This window comes from Apis cerana, linkage group LG6 (genome assembly GCF_029169275.1).
Source record: "Apis cerana isolate GH-2021 linkage group LG6, AcerK_1.0, whole genome shotgun sequence".
Taxonomy (NCBI): Eukaryota; Metazoa; Arthropoda; class Insecta; order Hymenoptera; family Apidae; genus Apis; species Apis cerana.
Genome location: NC_083857.1, coordinates 7,987,792 through 8,011,368, shown reverse-complemented (window position 1 = coordinate 8,011,368; position 23,577 = coordinate 7,987,792). Strand labels below are relative to the sequence as shown.

Below are 23,577 nucleotides of genomic sequence, written 5' to 3'. Positions count from 1 at the left end.
GTAAAAAAAGGAATTCGGTTCAATAAACCCGTTCTTATCCCACCGTATCACTCGTTTCAAGAAATTTCGACGATATCAAAATCTGTCCCGATGCTTTTCAATGTTCACGATGTTAAAAAATGTCTCTTCCTAATCGTTTCAAACTCTGACTCTTTAGAATCCTTTAGAAAAATATGATACAATTAACGTCTAATAGATGGATTATAAAACAATATGAAAGTTCACACGTATATTTTCTGATTCTTACATTTTTCTGAATTTTCCATTTCTAAATTTGTACATTTACACTTCGCTCTCTTCGCAAAATTGAAAAATTCTCTCGTCGTTTCCCTTTCTTGCAGAAAAAAACGTTTACTAGAATCTCCAAGTTTTGGCCACGAGCTCCTGGTCTGACATTAGAGAATACATTAACACGATCACATGTTTCGATCACGCGAGCTTGTTATCCCGAACGAATTTACATTACACGACCATCCCTAATATATTTCCACGATGGAATGGTAAAAAGGATCGCGAGGATATATCTCGGATTCGTGACCTCCATATGTACCTCCATTCCACTTCTCTCTCTCTTTTCAAAGCTCGAATCTCTTTTCACTCCCTTCTTTTTTTTACATCTTTCTCTGATAAATCCTGTCGGAGAAGTTCTGCCAGAGCATCGAGGAAATGGAAACTAATCCGAAGGATTTCGATCCTGCCACGTATCCAAAGTCGGATCAACTCCGCGGGCTTCGTTCCAACGACCTTGAGGATCGACTTCCGTTACCGTGACGTTAGAACAAAAGGAGAGCGGATCGTTCATGCGTCGAGTCCATCTCTCCCCTCCCCTTCGTTTATTTTTTTCGAATGGATATGATCCCCTGCCCGGACATGATCCCCGGAAGATCGACGGAAATTACCAGAGGCTCGAGATACGGGAAACGCTTTGAAACCGCGTTCGTCGAAAAGCTTGGAAAACGATATCTGGCGGCGCGCAGAAATCCGATCACTGTGGAAATTGGAAAGGGATCTTTCGATTTATTGTCGAAAGATTCGAGGCTGAAAAGTCTCTAAAAGTCTATACGGCAACGTGTTAGAAAGAAGAAGAAGAAGAAGAAGAAGAAGAAGAAGAAGTAAAAGAAGAAGTTGATGGAATAGATACTCGAAGAAAGTTTCTTGTACTTGATCTAGTGGATATCGTTGGCAACTCGTCGCACGCGTTTCTTTCCTCGATTTCTACACACCTCGGCCCTCGAACGACGAAAAGTCATCGATATTACGACGTTGCGGATAGAACGTGGGAGGAAACCACCGCGAAGGGAATATGAACGTAAAGGGTTATGGCAACAGTCAATTGTGCGAAACCAGAGGCATTCATCCTTGCTGTAACTGGCGGTTTCATAGCTATTTATATGGCATCCGTAACGAGAAAAACAATTGGCCGGATCGAGGACTCCGGGATACGGTTCTTTCATTTATTGGACGACCGCTCTATTGATTGAGTTATTCAGGTCATCAACAACTTTTTCTTCTCGTTCTGCTGCACGAAAATAGCTGCCATCGACGTATTACTTTTCACGTTTCTCTCGTCTCGTTTTTCGTTTTTTTTTTTTCGTGGTTCGATGACAAATAATGAAATCTATTTTTACTTTAATTGTATTCTCGAGTATTTCTCTCTCCAATTTCTAGCTTTCTGAAATGTAAAAGGATTATTATTATTATTATTATTATTATTATTTTGATGATCTAAGTAATAATAATTCTTTTTTTATAATTTAAAACGTAATGTAAGAACGTTTATCGATTCAATTACTCGATAATATGCAACGATCGGATCGGAGTAGCGTAACGACTATTCCTCGAGACGCATGTTTCGCGTTCAAGCAATAACGCCAGTCATTACCGCAGTATAAATAAAAAAAGAAAAGAAAAAGAAAAAGTTCCGTGTTGATCGCGGATGACGTCACTGCAGGGAAACGTGTTAAGGGAATATAAGGAGAGCAGTATTAACGATTATTGCTGTATTATTCAACACACTTTAACCGGTCGAATGAAAGAATGGTAAAGAAAAAAAAAATCTATATCGTGCTCGTACTTCCCTTTTACGTGGGCGCAGCAAATTAAGTAGAATGAAAATGTATTATGACAGCCGCCGAAGTAGAGAAGCTCGCGATATCTCCTTATCTTGCAATCTAATTTTTACAAATTATACCTTCTACCGTATATGAATAACATTTCCTCCTTTATTCGAGAATAGTTATAATGTAATAATAATCTTTATCAACGATAAGAACATCTATTTATCTCTATATATTGATATATTGCAATGGATACTCATAATTAGGGATATGAATTATTTTATTCACGATAAATTATAAATTATTTCTGAAAAATTTTCTGAAACTTCGTTATATCAAATTTCTATTTCAGCTTAATCTTTCACAAAATTACCTTGTCTTGAACATTGATAATAAAATCTACGAATATACTAAACGCATCATTAAGATTTCAATCATTTGAGATAATAACTATAAAGCGATACACGTTCACTATAATATACACATGGAACAAATGTACAATTCGGAAACGAAACGAGATTTCAATAGTCGAAAACATAAGGAAATCGCTTTCTGCGACACTCGATCGATCGGATGGGTAGGAGCCGCGTGGGCAAAAATCGAACGTCCGCATTGGCAAATAACATCCGGCCAGATAAATCCACACCCTTTCAATAATGCCGGTATTCATAACATTTAGAGTGCACGGATTATTGCATTATTGGCATCGCTCGATCGGGATAAACGTTCGAGAGAGCCGCTCGAGTGTGTCAAAGAGATTCCACGTATATATATATATATATATACAAATATATATATACATATATATATATATATACACACACACGCGAGCTCTCGCCATTTATATCGAAAGTCGCACGATATCCGCAATTGTCCGGCGTGCGCAATTTTCCCTCGTCCCATTGTCGTCGAGGTTTCAACGTCACGAATACTTAGTCACCCGTGCCTCGTCACGGAAACGTTCCACAGGCGCATCCGGTTTTTAACAGCGAAATGCAACGGATGAGACAACGACGACGACTACGACGAGACTCGCATTAGGCTCGTTGTCGTCCACGAAATAGCCCCTATTTTTCGAACACGATTCTAAACGCGCGGAAGTTTAACGTTTCCTCCACAATGATACGCAAACATACGCAGGAGGATGCAACCGATTAAACGTCTCTCTTGCTCGTTGTTACATCTCGAAATCACAATGTATTCGCACGAAATCGAGTGAAGCGAGCGAGTTGCTCAAGGGAAGAGGGGATAAAGTTTCATCGAAACGCTCGAGAGGAGGAACGAAAAGACGCTTGAAGGAGGATCGCAAGGGGACCTTGAGAACGAAAATATCGTGGTTGTCGACTGCGTATATTGTCTGCTCGAGTGGAGGGAAAGAGATACGCGAATATAAGTGGGATTCCTCGTTCGATCCTTTCCAAGTTTGGAAAACACAAGAATTCGTGAGATGATGAAATTATTAGGATTATTCTAATCGATTTATTTTTGATCTATGATTCTTCGCTATTCGAGAGAATCGACGAGCATTGATCTACACATTTTTTCCCCTCTCCCCAAAAATATGTGTTTCATGAAAGAATTCCACTTTGAACGACGCGTCTCGAAATCGTGTGAATTCGATGATCGATCAATGACCGCTTCTATCCGATTTGTATCCCGCTTATTCCGAGATAGCCGATATCCTTTTAACTGCATCTCGGCCAATCGTTCCACGCTCGATGAATCGATTTGCCAACGCGTTTCCGTTCAGACGACGCGAATTGGATTGGCAATCAGTGCGCACCCAATCGGTATATCGCGTGCACACCAAGGACAAACCACCAGGAAGTTCATCCCCCCAGAACGCTCGATCCTTCAAAGACGAAAGAATTCTCGGAGGAAAGTAAAATATCGGACGCGTCTTTGAAAACGTTCATGTTTCGCGCTTACCACAAAAATGATATTTCACATTTCAGATTAGAAAGAAACGAATCCAGGGGAAGTAAATAAATATCATCTCAAACTTCGTTAGAATTGTTTCGAGTTACGGAAGCGATTTATTGCCGCCAATTTATTCCTGGAAATTATGTTTCACGTCGAGATTGCGATCAAGAAAGAAGCCACCCTTCGAATTCCTAGTTTCCACCATCAAGAAATGGATGTAAATAGACGTTGGATCGTGACGTTGCACGTACTACAGTGTTCCCCAGAAAATTACGTTTCACGTCGAGATCACAATCAAAAATGCGCCACCCTTCAGAATCGTGGATCCATCATCGACAGACGGTGAATAAATTGTCATCCTGATGTCCCTCCTCCTCCTCCAGAAAATTACACCGAGATCACGATCAAAGAAGTAACACCCTAACCGTCGAGAAATGAAAAGTTGAACACAGATATATTTTTTCTTCTTCTTTCTTTCTTTCTCACTCCCCTCTTTCTCATTTTCTGAAACGCTTGCTCGAGTTATTCCGTTACTCCGCGATTATCGCCGCCGACATTCCTCGAAATCACGTTTCACGCCGAGATTACGGCGTAAAGAACAAAGGTGGAGCACGGAGGGGAGAGGGAAAAGAGGAACAAAGCGGCACGATTGTGTGCCGGCCTGTGTAACGCATCGCTTATGACCGTTCGTAAATTTCAGAGGGAATGAATCATTCACGGAGGCAAACAGAAGGGGGTTGAAGTTGTTAGCGATAGAGCTATGCAGAGAGGGGTTTGAATCGTAACGCGAGTTGTACATCGGCCTGTGTAATTATATTCCTATCTTCGTTACAGCAGACTGGATGGAAACTGGGTTAATTGGAAATTTGGAATTTGTGTCGTTCGTTCAACTTAGGAAAAAAATCGAGAGAGATACTTGCGTAGAAGGATTGTTCTCGAAGGATATCGATCGCCGTAAAGCGTTTTAGATCCTCGTAAATTATATTATTTCAGGAAATAAATGCTCTCGATAGAGTTGCCGAGTTTCGAACAACAGATCTCGAGAATTCGTGGACTTCGACGAGTTTGTTTTACGTTGTCCAACCAATAAATAATTCATCTCCGAAAATCTAGATTGTTGATTTGACAAGAAACGTTACATGCACACACGGCCGAAAATGTAATCGGCCGTTAAAACGAGAAGGCGGCCAGGACGGAAATTGTAGCAGTGCCTTGTATCTTGTCCCGTCCCGTAATTGCGATTCGATGGAATTACGATTCAACCGATACGTAATTAAAACGTGTTTCCCTCGTTTCTCCTCGCTTGTCAATCCTCCTCCTCCTCCTCCACCGATTATCGCGTTAATGCGCTTATCGCGTTACACGCTCGAGCGGAAAGGAAACGGCACGATGATAGATTATTATTCGTTTCGAGCAATTTACGCGTTAAATATTCCCAGATGGGTCTCGATGGGATGATCGTCCGACCTATTGACGAGATCTGTTTCTGTTTCTGAGAACGATGAAGACATAAAGGGAGAAAAGAAGAAAGAGAAAGAGAGTATCGAGATTTTACCTCGATAGCGGATGCGTGAGTGGAAATAAATTTCTTGGAAACAGAATCCCTGATAGATATTTCCCTGGAGAAGGAGGAGAAGGAGGAGGAGAAGGGGAGGATGCGCACGTTCGACGGAAAATGCGCTGGAAAATCGAAATGGGTGTTTTTTTTTTTTTCTTTTTTCACTCCCTTCGTTAGAGAGACACGCAGCCACGAGTTTGGTGTAATTTTACGACGTCATCGGACACTAAACTCGTGTATAAATCTGGATTCTCGCTCCCCCGAAGATCGTACCTCCCCTTCGGCGGAGCTAATTCGATTTTCTGTCTTACCAGTTCATCAAACATTTACGTTCGAACTGCTTCGATCGTGCAGCACTTTCCACGATGCGCCTCGAATTAATGGTTGTCGTTCGATTGGAACGTCGCATCGACCCACCGGCGTATTAAGATTATGCGTACAATAAAATAGTTCGAAACGCACAGTTAAACTTTCCGCAAGATACGTACAAGAGAAAAACTTGCTTATTAAAGATCCTTAGATAAATTCCACAAATTCCATCGATATCGATCACCATACGACAGAAAACTTTTCTTTTATCAAAGATCCATTTGAACAGATCGATCAAATGTAACCGATCAACCCACGCATAGGTTCACGAGTAACGAAAACTTAGTGTAAGATCCATCCGTAAGATTTCCCCGGAAACACGTCGTTTGTTCGAAACAACACTCGGCTAAGCTACGTCGGTTAATCATCGTGCAGGTGTATAATCGAATACGTCACGGTTGGAAAGTGCACACAACGCATTTGCACCGCCGACGATAGAAATTGTTTTCCCGTTGCGGATTTCGGAAGGGTACGAATAGTTGAAATCAATTAAGAGCGCGAGGATGCACGGGAGAAAAGGTGGGGGCTGCATGTCGGAATACGATAAATTGTTTAACAAAATTAACCGAGTGCACGTTGTTAGCTGCGTTAATGGCGTCGATTCGCCTCGCTACGTTCGGCCAAGTTCTACGAGTGTCGTTTAGCTCGCGGTTTGGCAGCCTTTCCCGTGTATTTCCACCTTAATGCGGTTCGCTCGATAACGATCGAGGGCAGGGAATGGAAACGTTATTATATTATTATATAAAACGAGTCGCGACACGGATAACGAACGACAACAGCGGCTCGATATTGTCCACAACTTTGCACGAAAATGAGATCGATCGAAGAAAAGGGGATTACGAACGAAGATATTCGATAACGATCCTTTTTACCGGCCCCACTCCTTTCCTTTTTTTTTCAACCCTCCCTCTCTAGACAAGAGCGTCCTGAGAAGAGCGTCCTCCAGCATGAAGGAAATATTATCGGCGGATACACAGGCAGACGGACAGACAGACAGACAGAGGGTGTCGCGAGTATGAAAGGGGGGAACGATATCCTGGAAGATCATTAAGATAAAACATGTCTAGAAGGGGTGGAGAATTGATGGAGCGTCTCCCAGCAAGTTGAATCAGCAAAAAATTTCACGTTGACGCGAGAGGGTGTAATTAACGCGTTTATGGCGCAGCTAACAGGGATTTCCATAAGGAGTTACATAAGCCTCGAGATTGATGCTCTGCTGTAACGAAGATATCGTGACCCGTTTTAAGCTACATCATCAACTATATTCTTTTTTTTTAATATCGTGGTATATATAGGTAAGGAGGAAGCGATAAAGCGTGAACAGCTGGACGTTTTAAATACAATTAAATTTAAATTCATTATTCGTCGTCAATGGAGATTATCAAAACTGGGAAGCCGATAAGAGCCGAGCCGGGGATCTCACGATCGATCGCTATCTTCACGTTCCTCTCCGATAGACTAGGTTGGTGTGTTGTCACGAAGCCACAACGAGAAGAATCTTCGTTGAAAAGGGTGTAAAAAAAGAGAGGGAGAGAGTGAGAGGAGAGGCTAACCGTATCATCGCGATGCAGCCGCGCGAGAGATGAAATCGATATAGACACGTCCCTGAACGACGTCAGAGCGAAGATGAGGGAACACTCTCTACCCTTTTGCCTTCACCTCGCCTCCCCTCCTCCCCCTTATTCCCCGATGACGGTATCATCGCGTCGTCGACACGGTGACCCGACGACGAGGATGGCGAGGAATAAAAGAAAAAAAAAAAAGAAAAAAATCTGCAACGATTCGAAGGGACAAAGAGAAAGAGTAGGAGAAAGAGAAGGAGAAGGAGGAGGAGAAAGAAGAAGAAGAAGAAGAAGAATGGGGAAAAATACAATACCGTCGCCGCGACAAACAAGGGTGGCGCTGGATACAGCCCTGGACCGGGTCCGAAACCAGCCCCCTCCCTCCACCACCCCTTCCTCTTCCCTCTTCCCTCTCCCCCTCCTCTCTTTCCGCGAGTCCTCCTTTTTCCCTCCACTCGCGTATCTCGATCCTCGGCGCTCCCGTCGATCGATCGTCCGATACACACGATCAGCTGCCGAATACTCGTGACGTGGAAAAACGCCAGGAGACGCACGTCACAAACCCGCATATTATGCACGCGTGCTAATTTACACGTATACGCACAGTTACACCCCAAAATCTGATCGATCCATCCGCGGTACAAGTCTTCGGGTAGCAAAGCCGCCCCGCCTGCCCCCTTTCCTCGCCCCTCTCCCGTTTTCACCTCGCTCCTTATCCCTCCCCTTCCTTCCCCCCTTTTTCCTTCTTTTTTTCCTCTTTTACCTCTCGCGAAAACCTGGAAAAACAAGCGGACAACAAAGGGGAGAGGGAGGGGGGAAGGGTTCAGGCACCACACAGCGAGGATCCGAGGATGCGAGGACGTAAGGGCGACACACGGCGAGATTCGCGACGATCGGCCGCCGACTTCATCGTCCACGAGCCGCGTTAACGGACACAGCGTGCTCGGACACACTTTCCCGCGGGAATCTCGAAAGATCGATTGATCGAGGGATCGCACTCCGGAAACATATGTGACGGGCGGCGTTGAGATTGAGATCTTACCGGTGATGCCTAGGAGAATCCAGCACACGAGGCACAGGACGTAGTAATTCACGTAAGAGGATCTCCTCATGATGACGACGAGCGCAGTAACGGCGACGGCGACGAGAACGACGACGCAGTTGCCTTCGACGGGTCCACTGACATCTCAAAACAACCAGCACACCAACCAAGCCCCCGCCGGTCCACCCTCTCTCACACTCCTAACCCTCCGTCGTCACTCTGTTCATCCTCCTCGCTGCTCGACGCTGCTACCAGACCACCTCGTGCATAGTATCATATATATATATATATATATACTTCGTCACCCTTCGTCGGCGCCCCTTTCCCCCCTTCTTTCTCGCGCACAATTTACCCTTTTTACGGATTTACACCACCGATCGTTCTCCTCTCCTCTCGAGATGACGTCGCTCACTGATCACATAATTATCTCCAAAATTAATCGTCGCACCGTCGATCCTCTCTACATGTTATCCTCTATGTGTATATATAATATATATATATCGTCGTCGTCGTGCGGTCCACCGCACACGTTGGTGTGGTTTTACCAACGTGTCTCTACTCTCCGATCCGTCACGTCTCCCCCCAGAGAGACAGAGAGAGAGAAAGAGAGAGAGAGGTTTCCACGATCGAAACTTATCACGATTACGACGCGGGCCCGTGGTCACCAAGGGGGTCGCTTACGTCCTCGCGCGATTACGGCCCCCTTTCGCCGACCGATCCTTCGAACACGGCTAACTACGACCGAGTTTTGCGTACGGGTCGTCTGCGGTTCGTCGTCCCGGGCGAAGCTCTGAAACCGCCGGGCCTCCAGTGGCACTGCCCGCGCCCGCCCGGGGATTCCGCGCAGGCGTGCTCTTTCTCCTCTACTCTGCCGATCAGTCAGCCTCCTCCTTCCTCCAGACCTCCTACTCTCCCTCCATCCTCCTCCCTTACTTGCTCCTTCCTCCTTCTCCATCTTCTTCCCTGATCACCACCACTATCACACCGCCGCCACCACTACGTCGTCGTCGTAGTCGACTCCTCGTCGTTCTCGTTGTGTCGTCGTCGTCCTCGTCGTCACCGCTGCCACCGACACTGCTACTGCTGCTGCTGCTTACCACCACCGACGTGGTTCCCGCTGCTACAGCTTCCTTTTATTTCGCGACGACGTTCCTTCTTTTCCTGAACGAATTTCGCTTCTCACGCGACGTTAAAACTTTCCGCACTTTTTGTCGGATTTTTTCTCGGTAAAGGATTCGTAAATTTGCGGCTCCCTGTCGATTGACCGGCACGGTTTCGTTGCTCGTCAAAAGGTTTGAACGAATCCTGCCCGATTGGAGGATGGGACTTCCGTCTTTATCCTCTTTCGGTGTCTTTTTAATCAGCTTTCGCTTTGCCTCGGTCTTCCTCCTCCGCCCCCGTGTTTACGATTCTTAATACAACCGGCTGATTACTTGTTCCCGGTCGGCTTTCACCATTTTCTCTCTCTCCTTTTCCTCCAAGGAATCACGATTTCAAGGAAATTTACATAGTTTTTATCTATTTATTGCTTATTATTTGATTCGATTATTTTATTTCTTCGAAAAATATGTATCCCGCGTTTTCGTTTCGTGTTTTTTCCCGTGATCCACTGAAGATTACGCGGCAGACAGCCTTCATGGAGATTGTAATGAATCCTCCTTAGGATTCTTTCGACCTATTTCTCGCCCGCAGCCGCGCGCTCTCGCTTCCTTCTGCTTCTCCTCCTCCTCCTCCTCCTCCTTCTCCTCGTCTCCCGTGATTACCAGACGGTTTCGCCACCGTCTTCCTTTCTCGCCCGTTTTCGGGTCGCTTACGATTATTGCATTTTTCCCTGGTCCGTGGCCAGTCCGCTCGTTCTCACCCCCGTTCACGCTTGTTCGAGCTTCTCCCTCGTCCTCCCCTTCCCTGCTCCCCCTGTTCCGTGTTAATCTTATTCAATCGGATGGATTCGATCGGGTATTAGTTAGCTCGCCGACCAAATTAATCGATTTTCATCGGTTACAGAACTCGAGGTTACATACGTTTAAGTCGATCGTGATTAATGGCAACAGTTTTTTCAATCCGGCCAAAGGATCTCGGATTAATTTCGTTGTAATAAAAGCCGTGACTCCGTTCCTCTTTCTCCCCTTTTTTTACTTTCAATTACGCCCAGTCTCTCATTTTTTCCTCATTTTCTCTCTCTCTTCTTCCTCATTGTACATTATCCGTTGGAGGCAAGGCGAAAAACAAATTCGTCGGTTACTGATCCGTTCATTTTAGTCCCAGGTTTAATTATGACAAACGTTGCCTCGAGTTTTATGCTCCCCTCCCTTCTTAAGCCGCCTCGACTTTCTTCTTCTTCTTCTTCTTCTTCTTCTTCTTCTTTTTGTCGCGGACAAATTGTGTGTCCTTTACGACGTTAACCTTATTCTCCCGAGACCGAAACGGTACATATTTCCTCGTAAAAGAAGTACTTTCGTTTCTTCTTCATTTTCCTTCTCCCTCCCCCGCTCTCTCTCTCTCTCTCTGTCTTTTCGTTTGTACATCACCTTCGCCTCTTCTCTCCTCGAGCCCTTTGCTCGACGAAACATATTTTAAAATGTCTTCCGGTAACGTCGCCGCCGCCTCGTATTCCCACGGGAATGAAATATGTAACGGCGTATTACATTCCACCGAGTTACATTAGCGAAACGGTGAGGCGGTTTAATTGTTCGTCATCAACTTCATTTTAAACGTCTTCATCCCCGTTTAAACGAATACAATGAAAATTTAATCGCGCAACTTTTTATACGCGTGCCTCCTCTTCCCCTTCGCTTCGTCACTTCCTGAAATTCTCTCCCTCACTCCTCTCTCCAAGGAGTTATCCTCGCTCGTCGAGTTAAGTCTATATACACCGGCTTGTTTAACTCATCCGAATCTCCGTCCACCCTTCGGAGAAGAAGGAAAAAAAAATCTCGTTTGCAGGCAGATAAACATCTTTCCAACGGGGCTGCCGTGAAAGCCGTTACAGGTGACGAGGTTGATGTTAATCCGGCTGACAAGAACCTGGGTCCCATTAGGGCCTGCCGCTGAAAAAAAAAAAAAGAAAAAAAGAAAGAAAGAGTGGCGGCCAACCCCGTTCCTTTAAACTTTCTTCTCTCACACTTTCATTGTCGCCGCCCACTGGACACCCCCTTCGTCTCTTTTATCTTCTCCTCTTCCCTTCTTTTTTCTCTCTCGTCTTGCCCTTTCGAGCAATCCACAATCTTTTGTATCCCCGTTGAAATTTTTACACTTCTTTCATCTATCTCGGCTGTGTGTCATAATTATTCGCGAGAAAAGACACTCGGCCTTCACCGAGGTTCATTCTTATAGTTCGCATAGTTGATTAACTCTATGTTAATATACATATATATATATATATATATAGATACAGATTTCTGTCAGATATTTTAAGATTGATTTATATATATAGTTTTGATAATTTAATTGCGCTTTAAACGATATTTATTAGCGATAGATATTAACGTAATTGGATATATTATTTCAAATTGACAGTTTCAACATTCTAATGTATTTAAATTGTGAATATATCCGCGATTGATCTCGAACAGTGGAAACTATTTAATGGTAATTAATTTAATTATCATATATATGATAGAGATATGATAGAGTACACTGGAAACGAATTAAAATTATCTATCCAAAAATAAGATAACGCGAATTGTTGCGGTCGATATCAATCCATTTAAATTCGACTTTTTAATTATTCGACGAAACGATAATCGTTTGCCGTTGCAATCGTTATTTCCACTTCGAAAAGGGAAGCCTTGTTGACTAACCTAGAAAAAAAAAAAAAAAAAAGAAAAGGAAAAAGAAAAAAAAAAAAAAATAAAATTACGCGCGAACAACGCGATGAGAGCTCGTTTGCTTTAAATTATCGGTTATTAGAGAAACCGCACGTCCTCCTCCACGTAATTTTTCACCCCGTCGATGATTACGATAATACACGGATTCTTGGATCACAGCGAGTCACGCGAGAATTATAAACGATCAAATCGAAATTGGTGCTTCGAAATCGGACAACGAAATATCCCTCAAAAATCGACCTCGACTCGTTCTTTTTATATATATATACTTCGTGATGTAAGATCAAACTCGCCATCTTCGACCTTCTCCAGATGCCACGACGTATTGCAAAATTATAGTCCCCGCAATGCATTAACTTTCCAGATACACCGTTGACCATTCGATCAGAATTCGTAATTTCGAATGATCGACGGCAGAAGGAGCGTGGAGGGGAGGGGGACGGAGTGGAGCGATATTCCGTTCGCCTGGAAATTTAGAACTGGTGTCCCGAATATGTAAACCCTCTCACTCTCACTCTCACTCTCTCTATCTCTCTCTCTCTGTCTCCCGCCCCGTTTCCATCGATGCAAGACCCAACGTCGAGATTAACCTTCATCGTCGGAAGTAAGTTTTCGAATCTCGGTTAAGTTTCCGACGTCGAGGAATTTGCATGGTGCGGTAGACTGGCATTTGGTAAATTACGGAACTTTTCTCTCGTTGGACGACGATCTACCGTTATCTTCGTCTGGCAGCAGGGAACCCCTTGTTCCCTCCTTCCTTATCGATCTTTTCCCTTTCTGTCTTTTCTTACACCTCTCCCCTCCAAACCTCACCTCTCCGCGCCGAGGAGACTTATCCGACTCGTCGTTCTTTTAATTTTCCACCCGTTTCTTTCACTTTCTTCCACTTCGTTCCCTTTTCTCTCTCTCTCTCTCTCTTACTTTCTTTCTCTTTTTCTTTTTTTTCGATCCATTTCTTTTGTGCTCTTTCGTTCCATTCTTTTCCACGTATTGTGTTAAAAAAAAAAAAAGAAAACGCGGAGACAATAAGAAAGCAGACAGTAATACCCGTTGACAGGGAGGAGAGAGAGAGAGAGAAAAAAACGTTGTTTGATCAACGTGCGTTTCGAAGATTTTTCTTCCACCCCCCTCTACGTAATGTAAGCCGTTTTTCTCCCATTTCTGGTATCTCGAACGTCGCACCAGTAAATATACATATATTTATACACCGTTGTACCGCGCAAGAAACTCGCTGGATATTTTTCCACAGAGTTATACAACTTTTTGTTCGTCGATTCTAGTCAAAGCTATTCACCGAGCTTTTATATAAATTCATTCGTGTCCCGCGTTCTACCGCGTATTCAAGGGATATTCCAATACTCCGATAAAACTGAGATACAACATTTCGCGCGAAAAAAAGGATTTCGATCCAATTTTTGAAAATCCAAAATATCTTCCTTCTAAATTGGGATTCCCTCGATAGAGAGTCCCTTTTCCAGCGTCTTCCTTCTCCCATATTCCTTTTTTCTCCCTCTCTAAGTCTCTCCATCTCTCCACGTCAAACCTGCCTCATCCATCTCTCATTTTTTATTCCACGCGCCTTCTTGGTGCACGCTTTCCCTTACGCAACCGCTTTCCTCGAGCTTGGAACAGCTTTTACTGCAGGATTTATCGAAAGGAAAGGTCGAGCACCCTGGAACCATTCCGCGTTTTCCGATTCGTCCAAGTTGGATCATCGTTAAATCGGATATTTCTTAATAAGCGGAAATTTCTATCAGATAAGAGGATGTGGATATTTTGGAAAAGCTATTTTTAAATCAGTTTTTCGGAAGTGAAAGATATATACGCGTGTAAAAATACATATTTATCGAGAATTAGCTAATTTCATCTGTATTTTTGTAACGAAGCCTCTTTAACCAGTTCTTCTCTTTCTCACGTTATTTGTACCACCCTGCATGTAACGAACTAATAGTTAAGCACTAATAAGAAATCGCTTAAAAATTCACCCCCGTTATTCACTAATTTCACTCGTATTTTTGCAAACAATTTTCGATCCAAAATCTTCTTCCTTTCTCCATACGATCCAATATTAAATAACAAATGGAATATAAATCGGTTGAAAAAGCGAATAGCATCGAATCCCCTGCTCCAATCGTATTTTTGGAAAACTTCCTCCATCCTGGTATTAAACATTATCAATAACGATTATGCAAATCGCGAGACGTGTAAAAAAAAATCCAACGTCGCTTCTTCTCAGACGAATGAGTCAACGAACACACCCCTGGAAAATCTGTCACCAACGACGCAGGCCGACGCAACAAGGACGATATTCGGCTAGACTTCACGAGATTCATCGATGAGGATAAAGTTTGCCAGACGATAAAGTTCGGTCGCGGTAGCAAGAAACCCGATTCTCCTCCCTTCTTCGAGAGAGGCTATTCATTTTCCTCGAGAGGGTTGCCGCGCGCGCTTTTTAATGCGGTGGGGTTGCGCCACCTTCCCCTCCCTCGGTACGCCGTTGAAAATATTAATATCGTCGCACTCCGAGACGTGGAATACACGAGGAGAGGGAGGGTGGAGAGGGTTATCGACGCGGTTCCGCTTCTTCTTGTTCTCGCCTCGTTTCAATGGCAGGGAAAGAAGGGGAAGAGGAGGAGGAGGGTCGCCTCGTCGTCGGAAATTAGTGGAGTGTCGGTGTGCGAGAGGCATGATTCATGGAAACAGTAAGTTTCCGAGTATATAAGTATGCTGAAGAATAAGTTTGAATTAGAATAAGGGAGGGAGGTTTTTTGCGTAATTATTTCCTTGAAAAGATTAAGCGAGCGTTGATTCTCACTCATTCTCTGTATCTGTTTCAACGAGGAAAGGGATTGTTGGATGGTGATCGGATCGGTAGACGAGAAATGGTACTCGAAGGGATGAGTTGTTGTATGAAAGATTTAATTAATGAAGTGGAGCAAGTGTAAAAGTAAGTTGAAAACGGTTTTTTTTTGTTGATTGATTAAATATGAATGGAAAGGGTTGTGTATTGGAAATTATTCTCGATCGTGACATTGATGGTTTATAGAATTTTGAGGATACTTCAATTATGTGACGTGATTGAAAAAATCAATTATCAATTTAAGATGCCAAGTAGAAGATAAAGAAATTCGATGTAAAAATAAGTAACGTAAATCATTGTATTCCGATGTATGTGTATGAAAAAAATGTTTTGGTAAATATAATATATCTCAGTTGTTATCAATTTAGAACACTTTGGATAAATAGATAATTGGAAAAAATTTAGCATAATGGATACGTGAGATTGAATGCATAAATGGACACGTGGAATGAAATTATCGAGTTATATTGGGTAAATGGAGCTCGCCAAGTTCCGTCATTGTCCGTATTAATTGTTAATTTCTGCTATACTATCAATACATACATATATATATTTCAAATTCATCGGTGATCACAATGAAAATGTCACACACGTGGAAACAACACGTTGAAATTTGGATGAGATTTGTAATTTTATTAGGACAAATTTGCTACTTTTTTCGCTTTTAAGCTTGATTACACAATACGAATACAATCTACGAATGGTTAATGATAGAAAGGGAAATTTCAAACGGACGCCATTTTGATAAATCGCAAACGTATCCACCAATTACAATCGAAAATTAAAAAGGGAGAAACCAAACCTGCTTACAGAAATTTCCAAACGATATATCAACCCGATTCTCACGGATTATAATAAGTGTTCCGTGAAACACGATATAACAGGGTGAAACCGAACTAACGAACTCGCGGTTTGTTGCGCTTGTCCCTTGAGATTTATCGCCGGTCTACGCAACAAACGCGAAACTTTGCCTCGCTTACCTTTGCTTTTCTCTCTCTGTTAAACGAAAAACAAAAAAAAAAAAAAGAAGAAAAGAAACGAAACAAGGAAACAAAAAAGAGAATGGAAAACGGCGGAGACAGGGAAACAGATTCGGTAGACCTTCAAAGTAGAAACAAAGCGGTGGCGGATCAAAAGAAAGATCACAGCGTGACATGTTCTCCCGCGTTTTTTTCCTTTCACCGACCGCGCCCGTGAAACAAATTTCTGCCACTTTGTCCGCTTTCTGCCGGTGGCGCGAAACAGCCACCTTGAAATTCTATCCGGTCGACAACGCTTCCGAGAGCGCGCCATTCAATTCGAAACATCCAACCCCAGCCGATCGGTGTGGATCGAGGCCAATATCCGGCCGGTTACACCGTTCAATCGCGGTTGTTTCTTTTTTTAATCCCTTTCTCTCTTTCTCTCTCTCGCGAGCGAGAGGAAGGAAACACGATCGATTATAATAAAAGCGGCTATTTCGAAACTTCACCACTTTCGCGAATACATCTCTTCGTAACGCATCGTTTCTTTCGAGGCGCGGGTGGAGAACTACCCCTACTTTTGCGAGCGAGACGAAGAAAGGGCGAGGAAGACGGAAAAATGGATACGAGTATAAACGTCGCACGCAGTTGCGGTTGCATCAGACTTCTTTCTCATCGCGCACTACTCGAAGCGTGTGGAAAGAGAGAAAGGAAAATGTATATATATGGAGAGAGAGAAAGAGAGGGAGAGAGAGTTTATGTCTGGGTTTCCACGCGCCTGCCTTCTCCACCGCTCGCTGAATTTCTTCCGCTCCCGCTGCTACGACGTCTCTCGCCGATTGATAACACCGCGACGGAAATATTCTTGCACGTTTATGGCTCATGCATATGTAAAATTTCAATGTCGCCGCTCCTCCTCCTCCTCTCTTCCTTCGTCCTTCACTTCGTCGTTGCACTATCCGCACCCTTCTTGCAACGCTCATTCCTTAATCCCAGTCGGAATGTATATATATATATATAATGTACGAGCCATAAAAACGTTTGTTTTTTATATTCTTGTCGGGAAAGTTGGAGGCCCCGGTGGAATTTATGTCGTAAATAAGGCATTCTCGACGGTAAGATTGTTTTTTTTTCAAGAATATTTTCCTAAAATTGGTTTGAACCGATTATCATTATTATTTTGTCGTTTTGATAATGCTATGATAATCGAAAAGGGAATAGGTATACGTAATAGAACTTCTCTTTTCACTCGTGCATTTTATGGTTTTTTGATGTAATTGAAATACTGTTATTGTTCGAACGATCAGAAATAAAATTGGATTGGATGCAGTAATGATTAATCGATATCCTTTATTTTATTCGTCCCTGAATTAATACCACTTTTCTCGAAATGTAACGTAATGTTTCTTGCAATGTTTGTCCCTCGAGAGCCAGAATAACGAATGTTCTCTTGTATATTTTATTAGCAGTGGAACGAAATTCAGATTTGTAAAATAGAAATATACATTGAAATTGATTATTAATATTGGACGATCGATATACGGCATCGATGATACGATGGTTTGACAAAGTTAAGTTGTCGAAAGATCTGTGGGCAGAGGGTAGATAAATTGTTTCGATGCATATTATAAAGGTATGGATTTGCGATCCATCATGGGATGAGAACAGAGGGCAGAAATAGAGTTTGCCGTTGTCACGCAATGTGTTTCTCGTTACGACGGGACAAGACGAACGTTTCAAGATAACGTAACACCATTTCGTTATAGTCCCCTCGAAATGAATGGATTCTATGGGCAGAAGCTCGAGCTAATGCCACGATACAAGATTCGAGCATTCGAGAAATTAAATGATATCGCGAGGACGAATTGAATTTGAGTCGAGACACGTCGACGTGTGTCTAATAGGGGGTGAATAATCGTTTAAGTAATATTGTCTCGGATAAATGTTCAACAGATATTTTAATTAACACGTTCTCCGAAAGTTTTAGAAGAAAGTTTATTAATTTATTGTTATTAAATTAAATTATGAAATTCTTAGTCTCGTGAATTATCAATTAGCTAAATTTGACATTTGTTATAGATTTTACGAGATAATCGAATAATTTGATGTATAATAAATTTTATTTATTATATTTCATTAATCAATAATCTCGTGCTTAACAAATTTAATAAATGAAAAATAAATTTATTTAATATTTTTATCTTTTATTATTGTACATTTTACAAAGTTGTTGTAAAGAACTTGATATTACGATATTACGATCTGTTCCTCTTATGATACGTTCGTTTAAAAGAATTTTCCTTGGTTATATCTGGCTCGGATATAAAAGTGGCGAGAAATAATAAATTCAATTTCATAAACAGGGTGATTATTCAAATATTGAAGAAGATATCAAATGAAAGACAAGATGATAGATTGCCGGCATCAGCGGCCATGACTAAGCGTTTATCAAAATTTTCATAGAAAATCTGCTGGTTCAACGAGAAGTCGATAAGGTGATCGCGAAAGGGCTTTTTCACCGAAATAATTTTACCAAAGCGTACAACTGCTTTGAGAAGTACGAGAAATTCAAAAAGATCCGTAAGATCCCGGATATAATCATTTTACCTTCGTATCGCAACGAGCTCAGAAAACACCCAGTATAAATTCATCAGACTTTTATAAATAAGCTTTACGCAATACGTTTAACTTGGTACACTCGAGTTTATGTATACCTGGATTAAAAGGGAATTATTTTTTTTTTAGAGAGAAATAAAATTCTATTATACCGTCTCTTCGTCTCTTTATTTTTACATCTTGCAATAACAATCTTTTTTTTTTATCTCTTGCTGGAAAAATTCTAATTTTCTCATGAACGAATGAAAAAATTATATCATTCGAGAAACATGTTATCCCAAGATTTCAGTTTGATTTATCAGATAAAATTCGTTTCTCTTAAATTAACGAAGAAAAAAAAAAGATCTTTGATGTAAGAAAATCATAAATGAGATGGATAGAAAAATTTCAAAAAGTTTTCTTTCGAGTCCTATAAATCGAGCATTATTATAAAATTTATGCGACCATTGTTTCGGCTATTATTGCGTCGTACTACTGCTAAGCTTTCTAAAACACAATTTAAATTTATAATATCTTAATTTCGCAACACGATAGCAAGTATTAATTTATTCACACTCGCTTATTTCGAATTTATTTTATCCCGATATTTATATCATCTTAATTTATCTTAATTTATTATTAAAATTTCATTCTTTTCGGGTCAAACCCAATTGTGTTTAAGACGTTTCCGCATTAAATCAATATCCTGCTAAGTTGGTCCGATTCAGTCCATTATAGCATTAATCTTAATAGTAGAACTAGGATATCGATCTGTGATATGCATTTATATCTACCTATATTTATTGTCTATACACGGATATAATAGTTATTATTAGATCGCGGGTATTTCTATATCGCATTTATATAGAAAAATAGAAAAGAATGTACGGGTAATAAATAAGAAACGTATAAAATATCCATTATAAAATTTAACGAATATCCATTCGGATTTCATTTCACGTAATTATATTCACGAAAATATGGATATTTGCATATAAATATAATCCACATCCTATTTCACAAAATAAACTCGATACGATCACCTTTCTATTTCCCTGTATTTCCCTTTTATATTAGACAAAACTTTCCCATCGACGAAATCATTTATTTTTTCAACTTTTCGTTCCCTATAATTTTCCAAAAAAATAAAACATTTTAAAAAACAAACCATTTTCGTTGACACGATTGGAAAAACATCGTGTTCGCCGAACGCAATAATAATCCAAATATCACGATTGAAGCAACAAACACTTGTTGTGCATTAAAAGAAAAGAAAAAAAGAGAACTTCGAAACGCCCTTTACAGGCAAAGAGAAACTATTAGCCGCGGAAAAGAAAAGGGGGAGGAGAAAAAAAGAATATTCAATTTTCACCGCATTGTAACAACGTCAAAACAGCCACCGAACGTCGAAAGCCACCCTCTCCCTCCTTCGTTCGATCGAAATCGAAGCGGCGCGGCTGCTGTCGCCGACGAAAGCTGCTCGAATCGAGAACTGCTCGTTGGGGAGGAGGGGGAGCGGGTGATGTGGCAAAAACGTGAAACCATTAGGGTAAAAGTGAACCGTTGGGAACCGATGGCCGTTACTGGCAGGTTAAACTCGATAATTCGACGCGACGAGCAATTTTCGTTAGCCGAGGACGAGGACGAGGACGGCCGGCTTTAAACTTTTCCACGGATCGTCCACGGAGTGAAACTTTCCCGCCCACGGGATGGATAATTAAGAACGTTAACGGTAACGTACGTGATTCGAAGGTAATTGGATGCCGTGTGACAGCCCCACTGTTTTGATGCACTCGTTCCCGTTTTAACACTACTCTCCCTTGTTCCTCTTTCTTCTGTACAGGGTGGCCCCGAAATTCGATGCGATGTAATAATACGTAAATATAGGCAAATAGAAAAAAAGGAGGGGGAAGAATAAGTTCAGAGAGTAAGAAAGTTTTCGAAGTTCGATTTATCAAGATACGAATGGATCGTTGATGGAACGATTGATTGTTAAATAAAAATGCAAGATATTCTCGATACTTCTCGAAAATAATAGTTTAATTTAATCAAGGATTGGATAGTGATTTTATTTGAAGAAAAACGACGTCAACAAAAGTTCTATTCTACATTTTCCTTTTATCTCGAAGTAGAGGCAGAATCTGCTTGGTCTCCTCTCCCCCATAAATTACGTACCACCCTGTATATATTTCCATCTCTGCCCGCTTCTCCTTTCCGTCTCCCTTACCCTCCCCTTCCGTCTTTGTCTTCACGCCACGGGACTCTGTCCCGTTGCCTATCCATTTCCGTGGAAAGTTAATTTGTAGAAAGCAGTTGGAACACGTAGAATAAATACGCCTCTCTGTTTAACTTGCCGCCTCGTGCAGGCGTGCTATATCAGTCTCGTTTGTCATGCACGAAGCAACAGCAACGACGTTATCGCGCTCGCGATTAATATCCCTCGACAAATTGAGGCGAGTGGGGGGAAGGGGAGAAAAAAAAGGAGGATTCGAGTGCGCGGATTATTGTTCTCTTTCTCTTTCTCTCTCTGTCTCGTTCGATTACAGGGTGATGCGTTATCGATGAGTTGTACAGTAGAACACTTTTCGAGGGTTGATTTTTAGTGGAAAGGAGTCGAAAAAAAAAATACGGAGATCGATGCATAGAATAATATCGGTTAAAGATTGTATTATTAGATTACAAGCAATATCGTGTGATGCTTTATGCAAAATTTAAATATAATTAATGGAGTAATTATTTACTCCCTTTTTATGAATTTTTTTAAAAATTTTTATGTTCGTTTTGACGACTTTTAGAATTTTTTAAAAAAGAAATTTTCACGAATAAATTAACACGGCGTGCATTTAAAAGGGAAATAATCACGACGCACTTAGACATCTTTCAACGACGACGAATTCGAAATGGCACTTTGCCTATTGATTTTGTAATTATTGCGGAGGATTTTCCTTGTCTCTCGTGTCTCGGGCATGGCAATGATGAGATCCATCGATCGCTTGTTTCTCGGCGAGAAGAGGTTTTTACGGAAATTTATTTTTGCTCATTGTTTGGTGGTAATCGATGGATAATGAATAATTGTTTATTCATTAATGACAGAAGTAATGATCAATCTAATCAATCGAGTAGTAAAATCTGTTAAATAGAGAATTTAATAGCAGGAATAAATTTCTAGAATGAATTCTTTGATTTTTTTACAAGTAATAATAATCATAGAAAACAATTTGGAAAGAGACGATTTCAGTTACATTAATTATTCTTCAACTTGTAAGCGTGAAAAAAGAATTGATTTATTTTTAAAAAGATGTTCACGATAAACACGATAAAAAAGAAGCGAGTGTATAAAAGTAAGAAAGAAAAATTTAACGAGTTTGAAAGATCGGCAAGTCAAGAAAGGGAACTTAACTCGTGTTTTCCCGATTAAAGGGTTATGGAGATTGAAAAATAACAAACCGACGTAATACTCTCTGAAAGCGACACGGTATTTTCATCATCAAAAAAAAAAAAAAAAGACAAATTTCGAAACGAAAATCGAACAATTTTTCGATGCACGAACGACGTTGCATCTTTTGACACAAGTTCCGTGAATAGCCTTTCGAAGGCGTTAAAACCGCGCAAGTGAACTTTTAGCCAGTCGGTTGCTCCATTCCGTTTCGACAAGAGGACACCACCCGTAAATATTCCAAATTCGATTGGACATCCAACCCCTCCCCCTTCTTTTATTCTCCCATTCGGCTCTCAATCAAAAAGCGCTCCATCGGAATTCCCTTTGCCTCCGACTCCTGGCCACGACAATTAACACAGAAATCGTTAGAAAGCGGTTGCTGGCCTCGATATCCGATATTTCTATGCTGTTTCACCCCGCCGCGGACAATCCTATCCCTATTGTACTTATTTTTTCCCAACGCTGTGAAAACGGTCGCTGGTAAAACAAACAATCGGGTCACTGTCACAACGCGTTTGTCGATGGGGGACAGAGGAAGGGCCAGAAAGGAAAAGAAAGAGAGAGAGGAGAAAAAGGAAGGAGAAAAGGAAGAGAAATCGCGAAGAGCAGAGAGAGAAGAGAGCGAAAAAAGAGGAGGAGATGACGATGAAGGAGAAAGGAAAGGGCAAGGAGAGCGCGAGCGAAAGATTCAAAGCAGCGCGGCCTTTCGGTCGGAACCATTCTAATTGGGGCAGATGTTAATTAAGGCGCGCTTAGACGAAGGCGACGAGACGGCGACGACGTGGACGGGACTTTGTTCGTCGAAAATAATGATCTTCCCATTATCCGCCACTCCCCTCCTTCCTCCCTTATACCATTGTCCTCTTCATCGTCCGCGTTATCGTCTTTATTGTTCCCTTCGATGCGAGCTCCTCGTCCTCTTTCATCCCTCCTCCCCCTCCCCCATTCCTTCTCGAATGAATTCGCGGAACCGAATGAATCGTTCGAGAATAGGATAGGGACATTCATCCGACGGGACACGCGCCATCCTAATTTTTTCATCCTCCCTCCCTCCCTCCCTTCCCATAGAAATTAAAAGGAAAAAAAATAAGGGAGGGTTTGGCAATTTAAACTCGATCGAAACTCTTGCACGGATACGACGAAGGAGACGAAATCGCCAACCCCCTCCCTCAACTGGAATTCACCTGGAACGTGAATCGTGCGATCGGTGGAACGTGGCATTTGTCCCCCTCCCCCGTAAATTAATTTACAACTTGCCTTCCTCCAGTGGCCGGCGTCCATCCGACCAGTGCGCGGCGATAAAGTCACCAGAGGGATTTGTAATTGGATGACGTAGGAAACGAGAGCTTCAACAAGTGTCGTCCGAGCGGTGGAGCTAGGAGG

At 41.9% G+C, this 23,577-nt stretch overlaps 1 protein-coding gene across 7 annotated transcripts in view; it reads right to left on the bottom strand.

Annotated features, from left to right (window-relative positions):
• LOC107995559 (neurotrimin) overlaps positions 1-23,577 on the bottom strand; it is a 51,684-nt gene that overhangs the window by 15,381 nt on the left and 12,726 nt on the right. For 5 of the 7 annotated variants that reach the window (XR_009830102.1, XR_009830104.1, XR_009830103.1 and 2 more), the window contains exon 1: positions 8,512-10,343. Coding sequence is in view for 3 of the 7 variants with exons in the window: in XM_062076198.1 (XP_061932182.1) it covers positions 8,512-8,581 (70 nt within the window). In the remaining 4 variants the exon portion in view is untranslated. Of the gene's footprint in view, positions 1-247; positions 1,599-8,511; positions 11,559-23,577 lie in introns of those variants that run through there. The other 2 variants (XM_062076200.1, XM_062076199.1) reach the window with 2 other exon arrangements.